At 38.1% G+C, this 18,954-nt stretch overlaps 1 protein-coding gene across 1 annotated transcript in view; it reads left to right on the forward strand.

Moving 5' to 3' along the window:
• LOC105690762 (AT-rich interactive domain-containing protein 5B-like) overlaps positions 1-17,040 on the forward strand; it is a 91,876-nt gene extending 74,836 nt beyond the window's left edge. The window contains exons 3-7 of the mRNA XM_048648873.1: positions 8,923-9,400; positions 10,860-11,132; positions 11,248-11,398; positions 11,491-11,707; positions 11,803-17,040. Coding sequence (XP_048504830.1) covers positions 8,923-9,400; positions 10,860-11,132; positions 11,248-11,398; positions 11,491-11,707; positions 11,803-14,862 — 4,179 coding nt within the window. The 3' untranslated portion in view covers positions 14,863-17,040. The remainder of the gene's footprint in view (positions 1-8,922; positions 9,401-10,859; positions 11,133-11,247; positions 11,399-11,490; positions 11,708-11,802) is intronic.
• The last annotated feature ends 1,914 nt before the right edge of the window (positions 17,041-18,954 follow it).

An 18,954-nucleotide genomic window follows, 5' to 3' on the forward strand; every position in this document is an offset into this window, starting at 1 on the left:
TAAATTTAGTTAATGTAACAAAGCAATTTCTACGTTGTATCTGCAGTACGAAGTTCCGTTATGTCTGTATAGTTATACATTAGTTAATATATTTGTGGGTTTATATAACACATACGGGTATTATACATACGTAGATACATAGCCATGTGGATGTAATATAGTTGAATAGTTTAGGCAGGAGTTTAACCGCACTGCAGGGTAGGGTATACTCGTGTATATTTTGCTCATGGCGAATCGAATAGCTGTACATACCTACCCGTATATACGCTCGGTTATATATATATACATATATGTGTGTATAAATTAAACGCACACCTGCACAACCGAACACACGTACACGCGGAGTTACCGGCGCATCCGTATATGTACGTGTAATGGAAGAAGCTTGAAATGAAACTGGGAAAATGCACTTCTCGCGTTTATTCTACCCGTCGAGTTGGCGTATAATTTTTTGGTGTTTGCAAAAAGAAAAAAAAAATAAAAAAAAAAATAGGGAGAAGGAAAAATGAGGCGAGACAAAAAAACAAAGAAAAAGTGAAAATTGGTCGTCCGGACGTCGATGTATGTTCGCGCGTGTAAAAAATGAAGAAAATAATTAAGTAAATAAAAAACCACCGTCCATGTAATACGTATAATTTATTATCGTATATGTACCGCAGCGAGTTATGCAGCAGCTGCAACGATCGCGTTAATTATATTTGTATCATACATACCGACCTACCTGGTGACGTACGAAGAAAAGGAGAGAATGCCTCGTGACGAAGGTGGAACAAAGATGCGTTTGAGATGAAAACAAAAAAAGAAAAAAAAATTAGAAATAAAACGAGAAACTGTAACGGCTAATGAAAAATTTGAAAACCCGTCGATACGCGAAAGGAATTCCGAGTGAGTCGATGTATAGGTAGTTGGATTTCTTATAGAGCGGATATTTTATACGGCAATGTGATCTATATTTGAAATTATTTATTTCCGAGGAGACGCGTGAGCTTTGGATTTTGATACGGTAAGAAGGTAAATTGAGCGTGACGATAAGAGTGAATAATGAATGAATAAATTTGAGAGAGAGAAAAAAAAAAGAAAAAAAAAAAAACAAGAAGGAAAGAAAAGAAAAATCTTGATTCAGATTAATCGCGGGACATATAATCTTTTGAAATTGCATTCATACAGCGCACCGTGTACTGTAGAGGATGTAGTATACTCTGGAGATGTAGTCGTGTAATCTGCAATTAAGGGAAGAAAAGGTGAACAAAGAGGAGCCAGTTGTGTATATATACACATATAATACATAGCAGTATATATATAAATATATATATATATTCGGTACATAAACAAAAGGGCTAAAACAAAGAAAATAGGTAGCGTATCGTCGTCGTGCGTTGCATGCAGGACCAGCAAGCCAGCAGCCAGCCAGTCGCGCCGGAGATGAGAAAACTGAAAAATTCTTTTTCCATACCAACGCCATGCGGCACATCGCGACCGGTCCACATCCACATCCACATCCACACGACGCACGTCGTGCAGCTGGGTACATCTTTTTAGTCGAGTCAGTTGCAACTCGCTATCACGTTATACCCTGTATCTATGTGCGTACGCGTAGATAAAATATATATAGGTATATCTGTATATATGTATATATGTATAGGCATTACACATGTTCATACGTGTCGTACACAGAGACACGTGATGCGCTGCGCGAGTTTTTTTCTCTCTCTCTCTCTTTTTTTTTTTGTTCTCTTTCGTTTGAATGGTTTTTACATTTTTTACACACACATTTCTTTTCAATCTGTTTTTTTCACCCCCTCCCTTCTCCCCCTCCCCCTCCTCTCCCCCACCCTTATTTCCTCTCCATTCTTTTCGCCTTTCTTCTCCTTGACACGAGCCAGAAATGCCTTCGACGATAGATGAATGGAAAAATGCTTGTTCAACTTCAACGCGTTATGTGCACCGTGTAGGTACCTACTGCGGAGGGACACTCAACGTCAAAAGTACATACGAATATGTTGCATACACGCATACCGATCATTGTGATCGGTAGGGAAAATGATCAGTGTGTCGTCGGATTTTTTTTTTCAACTCTTTTCGATATTTAATTGACCTTTAATTTTTTATGCAACCTCGATACACCATCCTTTTTCAAATTTTCGTTTTGATTTTTGTAGGTCTTTGGTTTTTTATCCGTATGAAATTTGAGGCCACTCTCTAATTCGTTTAATATATATATTTTTATAACGTCGAGATGAATAGAGCGAGAAAAGGAAATGAGGGATGTGGGAGGGTTTGGGGGGGGGGGGGTCGGGGTGAACGAGAAGGTAGGGGGAAGAAAGGTCTAGATAATGATATTTGTTGGTGTACGTGTCTGTGAGTTTCTCGCATGTCCATGAAACGGTGACACCTTTACGCCCGAGCTAATTATATAACCTGCTAATTGGTATCAACGGTATATTAACGTTAATTGGAAACCTTACTAATTGGTTTATTGCAGCGGTGGCAACAGAGCACCGGCAGCAACGCTTATACTTTTCTCGTTATTTGTCATTGCTAAATATTAGATAATATGCAAATTAATATTAGACTCGTGTATATCGTTGTCTGTGTGCATCGCACGAGTAATAAAAAAATCATTCGAATTCAACTCGATCGGTTCCTTACACGATCGCAACGATCTACTTTCGTACACACGTTGAAAATGGAAAAGGTAAAAAGAAAAAAGGAAGAAAAAATTTAATCAATTTTGATAAAATTGATAAAAATGCTCGAAACAAAAAAATCAACGACGCGCAAAGTAATATTCGCTTTTGTCGCGCGTGGCTTTTTTTTTTTTTTGGGAATCTCTTTTGTACTCAATTTTTTTTTTGTTTTTTTATCAATGATTTCTCTCGATGGTTTTACGCGCTATGATATACTTTCGTTCGACATATCCTATCAGCTCTCGCGCTTGTTATCGATCACTGTAATCCAACACAACCTGCCTCCTGCCTGCCTGCCTGGCACCGCATGAGGAGGTATACATTATACATGCATACGCATACACGCATATACATATGTATACTTTATATATATATTTATACGTACGCATATATATATATTTAAACATTATATATAGACGGTCGTTCACCAGCGGCAGTTGAACGAGTTCTATATATTTCTCGAGTTCTTCCGCGGATACTGCAACCACATTTTAATACCCCTTCGATTCGTTTTGTTGATTGTTTTTTTTCTTGTTTTATCGCATTTTTTTTCAAATTTCTTGAAACATAAAAGAAATCAAGAGAGAGAGAGAGAGAGAGAGAGAGAGAGAGAGAGAGAGAGAAAGAGAGAGAGAGAGAGCGTATAAGAAACACCGGGTGGTTATTACAACTTTTTTCGTTTGTTTGGGCTTTTCTTTTTTATTGTTTTTGAAATTGCATCGCGCGGTGAGTTTATTGGGTACATTTCCTCTAAGACTTGTGTCCCTTGCTCCACTTTCATCCCATATAGTGGTGGATACTCTGGGGTTTAATCTAACAATGATTTATAACCGACGCTGTACGGGATCTCAACTTCTAGGATCACCTGCGCCGTCGAACGATATCTCAAAAATCCCTCGTTGGTTCACGCTTCCTCATTTTCGCGATTTCATTATTCTATTCCCTTGTTTTTTGAAACTCCCGCGGTAGCGATTTTTATCAGATCTACAGATAATTTTAGGATCGTCGGTAAAAAAGGTATGCACTAAAAATCACATTTCCACGATCTTTCAAAAGGAAATGTTATAATCTCGTTTTTTTTTTTTTTTGTCTCTTAATTGCAAGAATTCTTCAAACTAACGGAAAACTCTATGAATTAAAAAAAGCAATTGATGATAAAAATAATGAAAAAAGAAGAAAGAAAATATGAAAATGAAACAAAGAACAAACTCATCGCTCTGATACGAAAAGCGTAGATGTGGTTCAGTGAGAACCACTGCACACGAGAGTTGCAAGTATGTTTGTGTTGTGTATTTGAGTCGAAATATATAACGTTATGTATATTAACTCACACGAAGGACGATCGTTTCTATTACGTACATATGTATATACACTGTGCCTACACCCTCTGTTTGTTATATACACATACACCTATACCTATATATCCCCACCTGAAAGTAACCCCGGTATAGATCTACATATGTACACGTATACATACATGCATATGTAGATGGTCTGATTGTGAGTTTACGTTATGTTCTACAGCGTGCGTATACATGTACATATAGTTAATATATGGTTATCATAGTTCTTCTTGTTATTTATATATTATGAATCAGAATGTTATTACGTAAACGCATACCTATATCTTCTCTACTTTATTTATTTTTTTTTTACTCTTCTTTCACTTTAATTTGTTCCTTTTCTTTTTCTCCCACGTGCAGTATGATATCGATTTATCATACCCGTGTATCTCATATTTTCATTATTTGCGGTGTACCTACATGTGCGTTGTAAAACTTGGAATTTCTATTCTTCTTTTTTTCTGTACACATATACCTACGAGTACATAATACGCGTAAGTGAAAATTAATTGAAAATTTAATCATATGTACCTACAGATGTACGTACACGTACACGTGGTACATCTATGTATTTCTGTTTAATTAATATATGTACACCATGATTGAATCGTGCAGCTGTTTTTAATTATTTAATTACAACTCTCAACATTTTTTGATTAACCTAATTACTCGATAGCAACTTTTTTCATTTCTGATCAATGGCTGAGATGGAACTAATGTAACGTCGTTCATACACCGTTATAATAATGAAACAATTCGGTTTAAAAAAAAAAAGAAAGAAAATAATGAAAAAGAAAAAGAAAAGAAAAATTTCTACACAAATTTATACGAGGCGTAAAAATGGCGAGCGGACACAGTAGGTATACCGTTGCATGTTTTCTATACATATAACTGCGATGACAAACTGTGACGTTACAAATTGAAAATTACTTATGTATGCGTGAGAAACTCTGGTATGTGTACAAAGGTATGTAAAGGGGGGTAAAGGGGTGGAGAGGGGGTAGGTTCGTAATTATGTATTTATATATGTATTATACCTACCAGCTACCGTTTCGGGTCGAAAGGGCGCAGCAGTCCCGACATCCCTTGACATATAAATATACCTGTATACACACGTACACGTATTACCTATATGTATGTATATATCTTTGGGTGAAACGTGAATTTTGAGCACAGCGAATAATAATTAAAAAAGAAAAAGAATACCAAGCGACGACGAGGTGAATTATTGATTTCAATCGATCTTGATTTTTGGTATTTTTGATTTCGGGATGATATTTTTATTTTTCATTTCAAATTTTTCTACCTGCGCTATAAAAACCAATTTCACGTGCGATATTAAATTCTCGTTTTGGTTTGCGCGTTCGCAACAGCAGCAGCATGGAAAAGCTATATGTGGCATGGCGCATGGGATTAAGTTCGCGCGTTTTTGAACCGCGTTGCAGGTGATGATTTAAAACCGAATTTTATTCAACTCGTACGTTACGAATATTGTGTAATGTAGAATGTATGACACATATGCGCGCGTACATAACCGGTAAATAGTATCCGTATACAGGCGGGATATGCCCACATGACACGACATTAAATATACACATATTTTATATGTACCTACGTACCATACATATAGGAGGGGCGGCGGGACTCCTGTACGTGGGGAGGACGACGAGGTGCATCGACGGAAACAGATTGAAAATGTATTCCGGCGTCGCCATGGCGACCCATCACGCCCTAAATACATCGATAACCTATCAATTCACGGATACTGCATTAAAGGTGGTCGAATGTCACTTAAACACCCGATGACTGCTAACTCCGACTGTTCAACACCCGTTCGACTGTCAAAATTTGATAAAGAATGTGTGTTTCGATGAATTAACGTCACACGGGCGTACGTACCTACCTGTATACGCGGCTACACCGGCGAACAAATGATAACCAATAATTCGGACAGAAGTCGATCAGTCGACGATATAATTACCGAATCGATCGTCAGCCAATTAGGATATCAAATGAAAATTCATATCGAGCGAGACGAAAAAAATACGTATCTACACGCTCGGAGGGCACGATAAAGTGAAGAGTCAACTTTTGTTGTTATTCATTTATATTTATTTATTTACTCTTTCGTTTCGTTTTTTTTTTCGGTTTTCTTCTTTTTGTTCATATATATATATATATGCGGGTATTTGTTTTTTGGCAAACAGCCGAAACATATTTTACTTCGGTAAATCTTCCGGCTGTAATATTCATGTTTAAAAAAGCTGAAATAATACAGCCGTATAACGTACCTATGTACATTGTACACGTATATACGTCGGGGGCTATGTACACGACGTACGTGTACATGGGCCATACACCGACGCGGCGCAACTGCCGGAGGGTAGACTGGAAATGTATGTATGGGTATAGGAATGGGAAGAAAGAGGAGGAAAAACGGGGAGGGCAGGGGTAGTTGGTGGAAGAAGGAGAGCGAGAGAGAGAGACGGACGAATGAGAGGAGGAGGAGAAAGGCCTGTGTATGAAAAGTTAAAAGGAAAACGCTAGAACGCTCGTGGGAGGAGGAGGTTGGGGTAGGTGGGACGGTATATATCGCGCAGCTGAAAAGAGCCGAAAAGCATAAGTGACGGCCGGGGAAAAATGATGGAAAAAAATATGTATAAATGAGAAAACAGGGGAGAGATTTCGGAAGATAAAAATCTGAAAAACTTGAACAAGAGAGAAAAAACAAATAATAATTCCTTCTTTTCTCTTGAATTTCTCCCGAAATTCTTGGCTAACGCCCCTCACCCCCGATCATGTGTCAAATATCAATCGCTCGATAAATAATTCATTTTTAGATCGAGTCTTACGTGTCTGGGTCTGAGCAAATAAAAATCACACTAGCAATAATACTAATGATGATAATATTAACAATAATAACAACGATGATAATACCGCCCATCTCGTGAATCTATTTCGCTTTGAGGGCTCCCAGAGGTTGGGAGGTAGAAAGCTCTGGGAGGATTCATAACTCTTGCCAAAAGATCTCCTATCGATTTGGTTTATCCTGACTCCGTACGCTGAGGGCGGTTGGGGTGGTTTCCGTGGAAAATAGGGAGGCTAACAGAAGAGTGAGAAAGAAGAGAAACAAACCAAGGGAGTCGGTGGTGTGTAGGTGCGGAATAAAGAGGGAAAATGGCAAGGGGCGAGGGGCAGCGAAATGGGATGTGCGAAATGGGAAACGGGAAGGAGGAATATAAGGGGAAATGTAGTAAGAGTATAAAAGAGAACAAGGGAAAAAGGATGGGAGGGCAGGAGTCGGGTATTAACGGGGGTGAGAAATTTTGCAAAACTTTTCTTCCCGGCTATAAATTAATAATGTATAACCAAGGTTTGCGGTTCATGAAAGGGGTTGTTATTTCTGTACACGTACCTTTGAACTTCTGTTACATTTATTTGTTTATTTATTTTTTTTCTTTATTAATTAATCAATTCATTTACTCGTTCGTTCATTTTCTGCTTTTTTTCTACCTTCGCCGAGTAACACCTGTACAAGCATTCGGTAATATTCTACTTATGTACCTCCGAAACTAATTGAAAAATTTTTTGTTTAAAAAATATTGACAAGCTGATGTTACTATTAAAATATAACGTTGCTACGTGATTCGAATGGGATGTGAACGTGATAGCGGAAGTCGCTAGCTTCAAGTTTTTTTCTTATTTGTTTTTTGGTTCCATTTTTTATTTAGAAAAAAAATAAAAAAAAAATAATCATCAACGAGAGCTTTTATTCACGGTAGTTTTTGCCATTAGCCTAGATGTATACATATATTGGCATTGCAGCTTCGGGTAAATAGGTGCCCATGTATACATACCAGGGTAAAATGAACGCTGGGTATAAGGGAAAATGTGAATATTCCGTTTAGACCGGATAACGTAAACTTCGGTCGGCGAAGAAGGTTTCGTGAAAAAGGCGTTCATTTTTATTGTCAACGGATACGTATACCTACGTTTACTTCTGCTATACATTTCTCCACATTTCGTTATGCTTTCCTCTTTCTCGATTCCGCCTGATTTTTTTAATGGAATCATAAAAAAAAAGGAATTAAATTTTACGCACAATCAGCAATGGCAGTACGTGAATATTTTTGTAATTAGTTGGGGGAGGGGGTTAATTGCCAAAAAAAAAAAGAAAAAAAAAAATTGAAATTCGTGTGGTCTCGCGATTCGACATACTTCAAACATTCCGTTGAACTTCATTGCGTGTGATGTGGACATAAGCGATGCGAATAAATTATGCATATTTATTCACACATAATAAATCATCTGGAACAATACCCGCGACACGTCATCGAATACCTTATATATACATACGATGCGATGAAAGTGAATTCAGTCGGTGATTTATTTCGAAGATATTCGTTTTTTTCCTTCTTCTTTTCAGATATCAATTTTTAATAAATCAGTTATTAAAATCGTCATTTTGGATCTTGTAATTTGAACATTGTCCAGATGAAATGAAAAAAAGCAATGGAATCGTACATGTACCTGGTGTGACATAAGAAATGTAAACTCGAGCAGGTGACCTTTTAATGAAAAAAAGGTCGATGTCCATGTAAAGAAATGTAAATACATACGACAGCACAACTATACTATACATACATCTACATATGCCGAAGTTTCGTATTCTACAAACAGATTATTCGATACCTTGATCTTACATCTTCTTCACTTTCTCCTCTGCCTTTGAACCGACCGTGTCGTTTACGATGACGAGCGGGTCAAAGGATCACTTTTATTTGTATATATATATATAATATTTTGTTATTTTTATTTATGAATTTTTTTATTCTTCCATCCATAACGCGCTGAATTGTTGCAATAAAAAGGTAATAATTTTCTTGTTGCAGGACGAGGTGTTGACGATATCGGAAAAGGTCGTAGTTCGCGTAAATGATTTAGTCACGTGGTTATCGCCGTCTTTGGAATGGTCCTGGGGACGAGAAGTTTCGCCCATACCTTCGCCGGGATTATCGCCTGAAAAAAGTCCCGGCAAAGAGGACCTCCCGTTGCCAACTGTACTGACGGATCCCGGAATCGATTTTTCCGACGTCGAGAAACAGCAAAAAGAATACGAGAGCAGTTTTAGCGGTACAAAAAATGAAGGACCCACGCAAACCAGAGTGGTCGTGTTGTCCTATCCGAGGTACTGTCGGTATCGGGCTCTCCTTCGACGTCTTCAAGGAGCCGAACCTTCCTGGCTCTGTTCTCCGGTCGCAGCAGCGGTCGGAGGATTCACAGCTTTGCCGGGAACAAGAGTACTCTTTTGCAGAGACACCTTCGACTATCCCGACCTTGAAACTCACGAACTACTGTGCAATCATTTAGGTGAGCGAAGTGATTTTTTTACTCTTCTTTCTCTTCCTCGAATGATCGAAATCGGCGCGCTCTGGAAACCTGTGCAACGGAAAGTTCGATGTCGAGTTGGGAATCGTTATCGTGATATAATTATTTAAATTAACAACCCCCACTTTGGGACGTTTTTTTCTGTCCCGATCTCGGGGACCGCGATCGCGCCCGGTGTGTTATGACAGCGGCAAACGGTACGATTCTGCTAGCACACGACTCGCCCCATAGTTTCAATTTGACCGTGATCATAATAGGTGTCCGCGGGCGCGCACGTGTTTTCTAATTGAGTTACCGATAACTGATTTAATTCTAATTGTTTTTTTTCTTTCTCTTCCTAAATGAATCATCGAATCACCGGTTTTTGAATACCGCATACAGGTTTTGTATTGCATAAAATTAACATGCGGAGGATTATTGGAAATTTAATTTTCGTTCGTAAATTATTAAAATTTCCGGTACCGTACAGATAAAAAAGTATGGTGCTCGTGTTTCAAGGAATAATTGAACTCACAATCCATTTACGATGACCATTGTTATGAGGATTTCTATACCCGACAATCGTATCGTATATTTCAAAATAATAGGTAAAATGGTACACCCAATTAATTTAAGTGCCTTGTGAAGTTTTTCATATAATATTGATATTCGCGTGCTATTTTCAATCATTTATTTTACTTCATTTTCTCGTATCGTTTTATTCCAACACATAGGTGAATTTTGTCGGGAATTTTGTTACATAATTTTCATCGTCGAATGTGAGAGACAAAAGTATGGGATTGTGTGCGCAAATGTGGAGGAAAAATGTGTCACCCTCGCGGTTGTTAATTTGCATACATAAATCATACATGATATACACACAGTACTCGTAACGTGTTTTAATTCTTATTGTTAACGACAGCTTTTATGTTCTTTCTTTATTTTTTTAGTATTCTATTTTTTCCTCCGTGGTACAGATTTCTTTGGATTTTTTTTTTTTTCTCTCACACAACGAATGCGAACCGCCTTCCCATCCTTGTCTGACCGTCCGTTTATTTACAGTAAATAACGTACGGTGAATTACTGTTACAGAATATTTATTTCCGATGTTTTACCGATATAAACATTTATACTCGGAATTTCTGTGTATTCGATGTGATTTTTGAAAATATTTTTGTTAGATCAAGTCCGTGTATTTTTTGTTTTATTTATTCAATTTGGTCGATCTCGCTTTGATCATTGTTTTAATCAAATTCGGTAGCTTCGTATGCTGTATTCGGAATAATCACGCATTCTCTATGTGTCAGCAGCCATGTCGCTTCAATTAACGCTACATTGTTTACCATGTATCGAAATTCGCATGAATTTTATTTGAAATGGATGTCACGGCTTTCGATCCCCGTGAAACGACTCGTTTTATATACTAATCGTAGAATTTGTTTTGTCAATTATTTCTTTTTAGCGCCGAAATTAAAAGGTAGACCTCGTAGAAAACGAAAAAAGCGCAGTACGTCACCTGGGGAATCGAGCAACGAAAGTGAAGCTTCCGTTGCGTCTACCTCGAAGACTGTTTCTGCCAGTATTGTACCTGGACTACGACCACCTTCTTCCGGGGTTCGCCGAAGCGAGAGGAAAACAAGCTGTGAAGAAAAGAGATTCCTCTCCGATGTTCAAACCTTCATGAACTCCAGGGGAACTCCCGTTGGCAAGATGCCGTTATTAGGATACAAGCAAAGTACGTACGCCCTTTGTAAAATTTCTTATGTTAGTTGCGAGTTATTTGTTTCATCATTGCTTCTTTTTTATTACTATCTGAATACTGACCGGTGGTTTTCTCTGTGTTCCCGCAGTCGACTTATTTCTATTTTACACAAAAGTTCAAAATTTGGGTGGATACGAGTCTGTCAGTGCCGGCAGATTGTGGAAATCCATTTACGACGAGATTGGTGGAAGTACAGGATCGACCAGTGCCGCAACCATAACTAGGAGGCACTACGAAAGGTAGGATTTTTGTTAATTCTTCTTTCCGACCTTTATCACTAAATTCTATTCTCGTCAATTTAATGATTTGCATAATTTGGCTTGTCGATTAGGCTGCTCTTGCCTTTTGAGAGACATCAGCGTGGAGAGGAAATCAAAGTAAGACCTCCTCACGGAAGGCGTGCAAAGACGGGTAGCATGTCCGAAGAAGTTGAAATGAAACAGGAACCGGAATCCCCGAGTCCGTCACAGTCACCGCAAACATTCGCCACCTCCAATACTCCCACTTCAACGCCGGCCACTCCACCTCCGCAGTCGATAATCTCCACGGTAAAACTTCATCGATTTTTATCGTCTTCTGCAAAGATCTATGGCATCGTAAAATGGGGAGTAAAAAATTGCATGAATTATTATATTTGTTACAGCCTCTTATTTGTGCGGAAAAACCGAAGTCAGAAGCTGGAAAGACGTCGTCGCTACGCAGTGTGAGAGTTAAGCCAGAACGTCTTAAATCGCTGAACACAATCATAGCGAACACCCCAACAGCCACCAGCCCCATCCACCTACCAAGCTCTCCTCCGTCTTCTAACACCCCTGTAACAACACCGACTAGTACCCCATCGACAACACCCTGCAACGATGGTCAAAGCGTATTGGAAAGACAATTGAATAGTCCTTTCATGTCGCATCAAGTACCTCCTTCGTCGCCACCGCCAAGTTTACCTGTGAACAACGTCAATACCACGAATACGAATGCTTCGGCTGTTGTGACGTTGACACCACCACCGGAAAATGATATTAAAGAACTTAAATTGGACACTAAACAAACAACCCTGCTGGCACAGGGAAAGGAAAATATACCGTTGTTTGGTGATAAGACAATAGTCCCGCCAAGGTCACCCGAGGTAATTGATCTCGAGACTGAAATGGACACTAGTAGAGATAAGATTATCATTCCTAGCTTCAAGAAGCGAAAACTCGAGATATTGAGGGAAGGTGGACTCGAGGTCACGGCTGTTGATTTAGAGGCAAGACCAACTGTGATCCAAGCAACGATAACACCTGTTGTTGTACCATCTCCGGCAGTTGTGAAATCTGAAGAAAAGACTGTTAATGCACTTACGACTCCGGTAATAACCAATTCTAATACAAAATTAATATCCGTCACCGTTACACCCGACATAAGTCACATGCTACCTTCGCCGCAAGATAATCAAAATTCACAATCTCGGGTTCTCCACCCTCAACATCAACACCAACATCAACAGCAACAACAACAACACCACCAACAACTTCAGCAGCACCAGCAACACCATCATCATCAACACCAACACCAACATCAACATCATCAACTTCAACATCATCAACATCAACAGCAGCAGCAACAGCAGTCTAAGCAAGTCACGAATAACAATAACTCGTCAATGAACTACAACAATGTTCCAAACAGCAGAGTTATTAATCTTGGCAATTCCAACGATACGACGTTATTACAGTTGTACGCGAACGCTGTCACAGTCCCATCGAGTAATGGTAACAGTAATAGAGTTTTGCCATCGCAGCAGGCACCCAATGGCAGGGTAGCACCACCGAAAGTAACGCAATCTCGTTCAATATTTTCCCATAATGAGAAAACAGTATATGGGAATCCTAAGGATATTCTGATGCCACAAAAGTATCTGCCGCCACTTTCGTCGGCTTTGTCTTCTTCCCCGAGCAATCACATCAATAATAATTCAACTGGCGTTTTGGATCTGACTCAAAAAGTGGAAGAAAAACCTGCGACGTACACTAGGCCGAGTTTAGAAATTGTTCGAGTTCCAATCGTACCAAGGCCAAATCCTCTGAATTTGGAGATGAAAAATAAAGAGAAACAGAGCCCACTACAACAGCAGCAACAACAGCATCAGCATCATCATCAGCATCAGATGCAGCATCAGATTCAGCATCAACATCAGCATCAGCATCAACATCAACATCAGCATCATCAACATCAGCAACATCAGCAGGAATCACCAAAGAAAACTTTCAACTATCCTATAATCGATTCTAAAACTATGGTATCGAACAACTTGGAAATTACTTTGGTAAACCCGAATAAACAAAAATCTCCGCCAGTGTTAACGGGACAACTCCAACATATATCTCAACAAATACATACAACAAGAAATAATGCCGTTCTGCAGCCAAGGAGACCATCGCAAGCCCAACCACTACCACCACCACAACAACAACAACAACAATCACAACCGCCACACCCACAACCTCGACCACAGTCACAACCACAACAACTACATCTACAGCCACAGCCACATCCACATCCACACTCACATCCACATCCCCATCAACAACTACAACCACAGCAACAGCAACAGCAACAGCAACAGCAACAGCAAAATCAAAATCAACATCAACATCAACATCAACATCAAAATCAAAATCAAAATCAAAATCAAAATCAAAATCAAAATCAACATCAACATCAACACCAACATCAACATCAACACCAACACCAACACCAACATCAACAACAACAGCAGCAGCAGCAGCAGCAGCTGCCGCCGCCACAACAACAACAACATCAACAACAACAACAACACCAACATCAACATCAGCAGCAACAACAACAACAACAACAGCAACCGCAACAGCAACAGCAACCACAACTGCAACAGCAGCAGCAACAGCAACAGCAACAGCAACAACAACTGCAACATCAAAATCAACAGCAACATCAAAATCAACAGCAACATCAAAATCAACAGCATCATCAACAGCAGCAGCAACAGCAGCAGCAACCGCAACAGCAACAACAACAGCAACCGCAACCGCAACAGCAACAGCAACAGCCACAGCAGCAGCAAAACGCTAACGGAAAATTCCCTTCGCGGACAGAACCCTTGTCTCCTTACACACCAAGGAAACCGAATCACATGGTGATACCGAATATCCCAGGAATTGCCAACACACCGAGTCTGAATCACTTAAACAATATTGCAAATTCACCATATGCAAGGACGAATTCGCAACAACAGCATCAGCATCAACAGCAGCAGCCACCCATCTCTGGAGATCGGAGAAAGTCTGATACTCCGAAGGATCATCGAAGAACAAGCGAAAGTGAGAGATGTAACGTTACGCAACAGCAGCACGAGAGCTGCGAAAGGCAGGGTGAAACGACACAGCAAAGACATCATGGTTCAAATGCTCCGACTAACTATCACCATCCTCCACCTCCGGCAGCTCCTTCGTCCCACTTGCCACCAAATCCAGCATTTCTTACCCAGTTACCAAACCACGGAAAGTTCTTACCAATACTTGATCCAATGTACTATTCTGCGATTTACAACGGTATGTTTCCACCTCCGATTCCTCCATCGGCACCGTTTCTGTCTCCTGAGTTCAGGGCTTATTACAAAGAATTTTTCGCCACCCAACCAAGACTTGCGATGGCCGGACAGCCCACTATCCCAACATCCAAATAAAATAAGGGATCTCAAATTAAGTTTTAACGAAGAGTAGTAAATCCGTACTGTTTTTACACATTTCCAGGTTCTGCGTATCTCGTTTTTTTTCCTGATTATTACTGTTTCATTTTTCCAAATATTTTTCTTTTTCCCTTCAACGTCGCATCGAGTCACGTATATTAATAAAGTCAATATGTTACCTGGATGATTATAATAATTACTATTATTGTTATTATTAATTTTAAACAGAAAACTTTGTCTCTTAGGCTTAGGGAGCAACCATGCAAACTGAACAGGAGATTTTAAGAGACGATGAATACCAGATTATACTCTAACTCGACCAATCGTACAAAAATGCTATCTTACTTTATTTTCATAATGAAAAAAGAGAGAATGAATATTTCTGCTTATTAAAATTCTTGGTCCAGATAGCTTATCATCAGTGCGTACGGTATTCAAAGTAATCTGTGATTGGCATTGTAATAGACAAGCTGCGTCATTCTTTTATTACGACAGAGTTTAATACGATGTTCTGTTTTTTTTTTTTTTTTTCTCTTTCGTTTTAAATTCAACCCTGTGATAAAGAGGATAAAATTAAGTATTATGAATAATAATTGTACATCGATGCTCGTTTTTCTTTTATCCTTTGTCCCATTTCTTTATCTTTTCGTTATGAAGAAAAAAAACAAATAATGCAGAATAAATGAGAATGAAGATCAAAAACAGAATATTCAACATGATTGGCAACTGTATGACGGGAATTATTTCGTTCCATTGATAATAATTGATGATTTTCGAAAATTTTTAATGCACTTTTCAAGCGCGTAATGTGATATACTAGAAATGGGGTGCCGAATGGCCGTGTGCATGGATATCGCATAGGTATTTCACTGCATCCCTGATGTTAACGTTGCGGAACTATAGTGTGGTGCACGATGTTCTCGCTCTGTAATTATTATACCGATTAAGTTAGCTAATTTTCGATATACCGTACAGAGTTTAGTTAGTGTATACATACCATAGATATAATAGCGACGCTGAATACATACCTATATGTAACCGAGGTATAATATAAAAGAAAGCATGTATGATTAGAACACGTGTAGTATACATATACATATTATATATATATATATATTCACACATATAAATATAAATAAATATACATAGTTTGACTTTAGTATGAAGACGTATACATAAGGCAGCAAAATGTATATAGTGTACATACCAACGACCTAATCTATAAGTTAGTTAAGTTCAGAATTATCATTGAATATTATTATAATAATATTATTATCATTATCATTATTATTATGATTATTAATATTATTATTATCATTATTATATGAATAAGATTAGCATAAATGCATATATATTATGAATATATCATATATATATTATATATACATGTTAAACAATATATATATTATAATAATATGTGCACCGTATAATAACTAGGAAATAATGAACATAAATACAAATATCTTATTTGAAGGTAATGAGCAGGTAAACCTTATTGCAAGTATGATTAGGAAAACTACCGAACTTCAATCCGTATACCTTGAATAGTATTAGTCGAGAAACGACTGATCTGATTATTAATAATGATTTTCAAAAAGATCTCAATCATTACCATGGGGTCATCTCCCTTACGTATCGGTTTGTTGTTTCAAAATTGTCATATGTGTTTCTTTTTCTTTTTCTTCCACTACTATATTCTCTTCAAAAGACGATTCATAGAATGGAGTTTACTCGAATACACGGCCCTTTACGTCCAGATTTTTTTTTTTTTTTAAATTCCATTCAAATAATTCACAGTCAATGATTTGCATGCAACACGGGATCCTCTGATCAATTTTCTTAATGAATAAAAAATAAAATAAACCACAGTAAAACAAAAAAACTAGTATAAAATATAAGGGCTTGTAACGGAAGAAATGTGCCATAAAAAGTGCTTGTAGGTATAGATTTTAAAATCATAAACACACTTGAATTAGATATGTTTAATTATATGAACTTCGGATGAAAGAAAAATTATTAGTATTTTTATTTTGTTTTTTTTCAACGTTCTTTGTGAGCCCAATAATCAAAGGCCAAGCAAGACAAGAGAAAAGAAAGAGAGATGAAAGAAGTTTTGTGAATAAAAAGATTTTATTAATTTTTGTTATCTGTTTTTTAGATATGACAAATTTTAACTTAAAATCTCAACTGTTTGCTTATATATAAGTATAATAATAATAATCATGATGATGATAATAATATGAGAAAATTTACGTTCGTTTCTGTTTGCGAATTTTTTTTTTGTTCCCACAATTAGCTGCAATTTTACGTTAACTACCCCGTTTATTATCATCTGTTTTAATTTCTCTTCTTTCTTCTATTTCCCTTCCTTACTTTATTATTAATCTTTAGAATATAAATATTTTTTATCATTATGGGCATTTCAGTTCCTAAGTTGGAAATAAAATATCTACCATAAATTCATTTTGACTTTTCATTTTTTATACATTTTCAAATGTCTGGATATCAATGCGGTCAAAATCATATCAGTTTTGTGCGTTGAAATATTCGACGAAGAATTCGAGTGCGATGTTCGTTTTACGGTTGGTCCTCAGAGCGCGCTGCTCGTGCCGAAATTCTATTGTTAACTTGAATTTGAGATCTGCTGTACCGCGAACGGAGGCGGCAAATCAAAACGTATCGCGCAGAAACAGCATCCGAGATGAACGCACTTTTTACGGCCTAGCTGAAAAGAATTTAAAAAACAAATTCCCCTTCTCATTTTGTAGCAGCGGTCAAACGTTATTACTGAAGTTACAATTACCTTATAATTGCCCTTTGATAGTTCTGTTGGGATGCACGGTAATCAAAGGCTATGAATAAAATCCCGCAGTGCAGCGGTCGGCGATTATCTCCAATGAGAAATCGCGTGTATCTACCTTGTTTCTGCCCCGCGAAATTTAAAATCATTTTACGGGCAGCCATAAAACGGTAACCTGTTTAACCAGTCTGATGCTGATGCACCGGCGAATGGCATGTATATATAGTTATGCAGCTATGCGAGTAGGTTTCTTCATAAAAATCACTCAACTCTGTAGCTTGTTGTTTTTTTTTTTTTATTTTTTTTATTCTCTTCATTTTACTCTCATTTTCATCCCGCGCGAATTAGAGCATCCGTGCAATGTATGAAAAAAATCATACGATTCATAATTCGCGCATCACGAGTCGTCCTTTTTTTTTTTATTTTTTATTTTTAATTGCTAGGATCGGTGCGGGATGATACGGTTAAAAAATTTATTGAGAAATAAAATTTTAATATTGATTGTAATTACAGGTTTTATTGAATTTATGAATTACTATTATCAAATTATCAGCTCTAATTAATATAGTAGGTGAGTTACTACGGGTATAACACATGTAGTACATAAATAATAAATTATTATCATACCCAGTCGGGAATTGGTTACGATAACGAAATAAGAATATAAATTCTCCGATAACACGCACGAGGCTCATACACATACGTATACATACATACGAATATACATTTATAATATATAATTCCCACACACGCGAACATTTTTATGCATTAAGAGTTATTTTAGATCCATGAGAGTACGTACGTATATGTATAATATCGTATACTGTACAACGTCGCGGGCTTCTACCGCACAAGTTAAAAATGTAAAGGAGAAAAATTATTGTCCTTGACACATTTTCTTGTGTCCACTCGCAGCGCAACCACATTCAATAATATTTGTGGATCATAAATATTCATTTTCATTGCCCCCCCATCCCCCCCCCCCCGATCCCCCATCCCCCATCACCCCGACGTTGCCCAACCCCCTTTTTTTCTCTTACTCGTACTTCCGAATCGCCCGCTGCATCCCTCGTCCATTGTTTCTCCCTTTCCACGATATTACGGTACAAATTGGAACAAAGTTTCTGTTAAAGTCGCGTGTGCAACGTTTGGCAACGTCGCGGGGTTTCGGATGGAAACTCGGCGTCATGGGGGTGGTTTTTGGGGGATGGTCGCGCGGTCGGGTCGTGGGCGCCCTGCCTCATGCCACCGGGGGTAACGTACAACGGTTATAGGAACGGGAGGTTTGT

Source organism: Athalia rosae, chromosome 1 (assembly GCF_917208135.1).
Source record: "Athalia rosae chromosome 1, iyAthRosa1.1, whole genome shotgun sequence".
Classification (NCBI taxonomy): Eukaryota; Metazoa; Arthropoda; class Insecta; order Hymenoptera; family Athaliidae; genus Athalia; species Athalia rosae.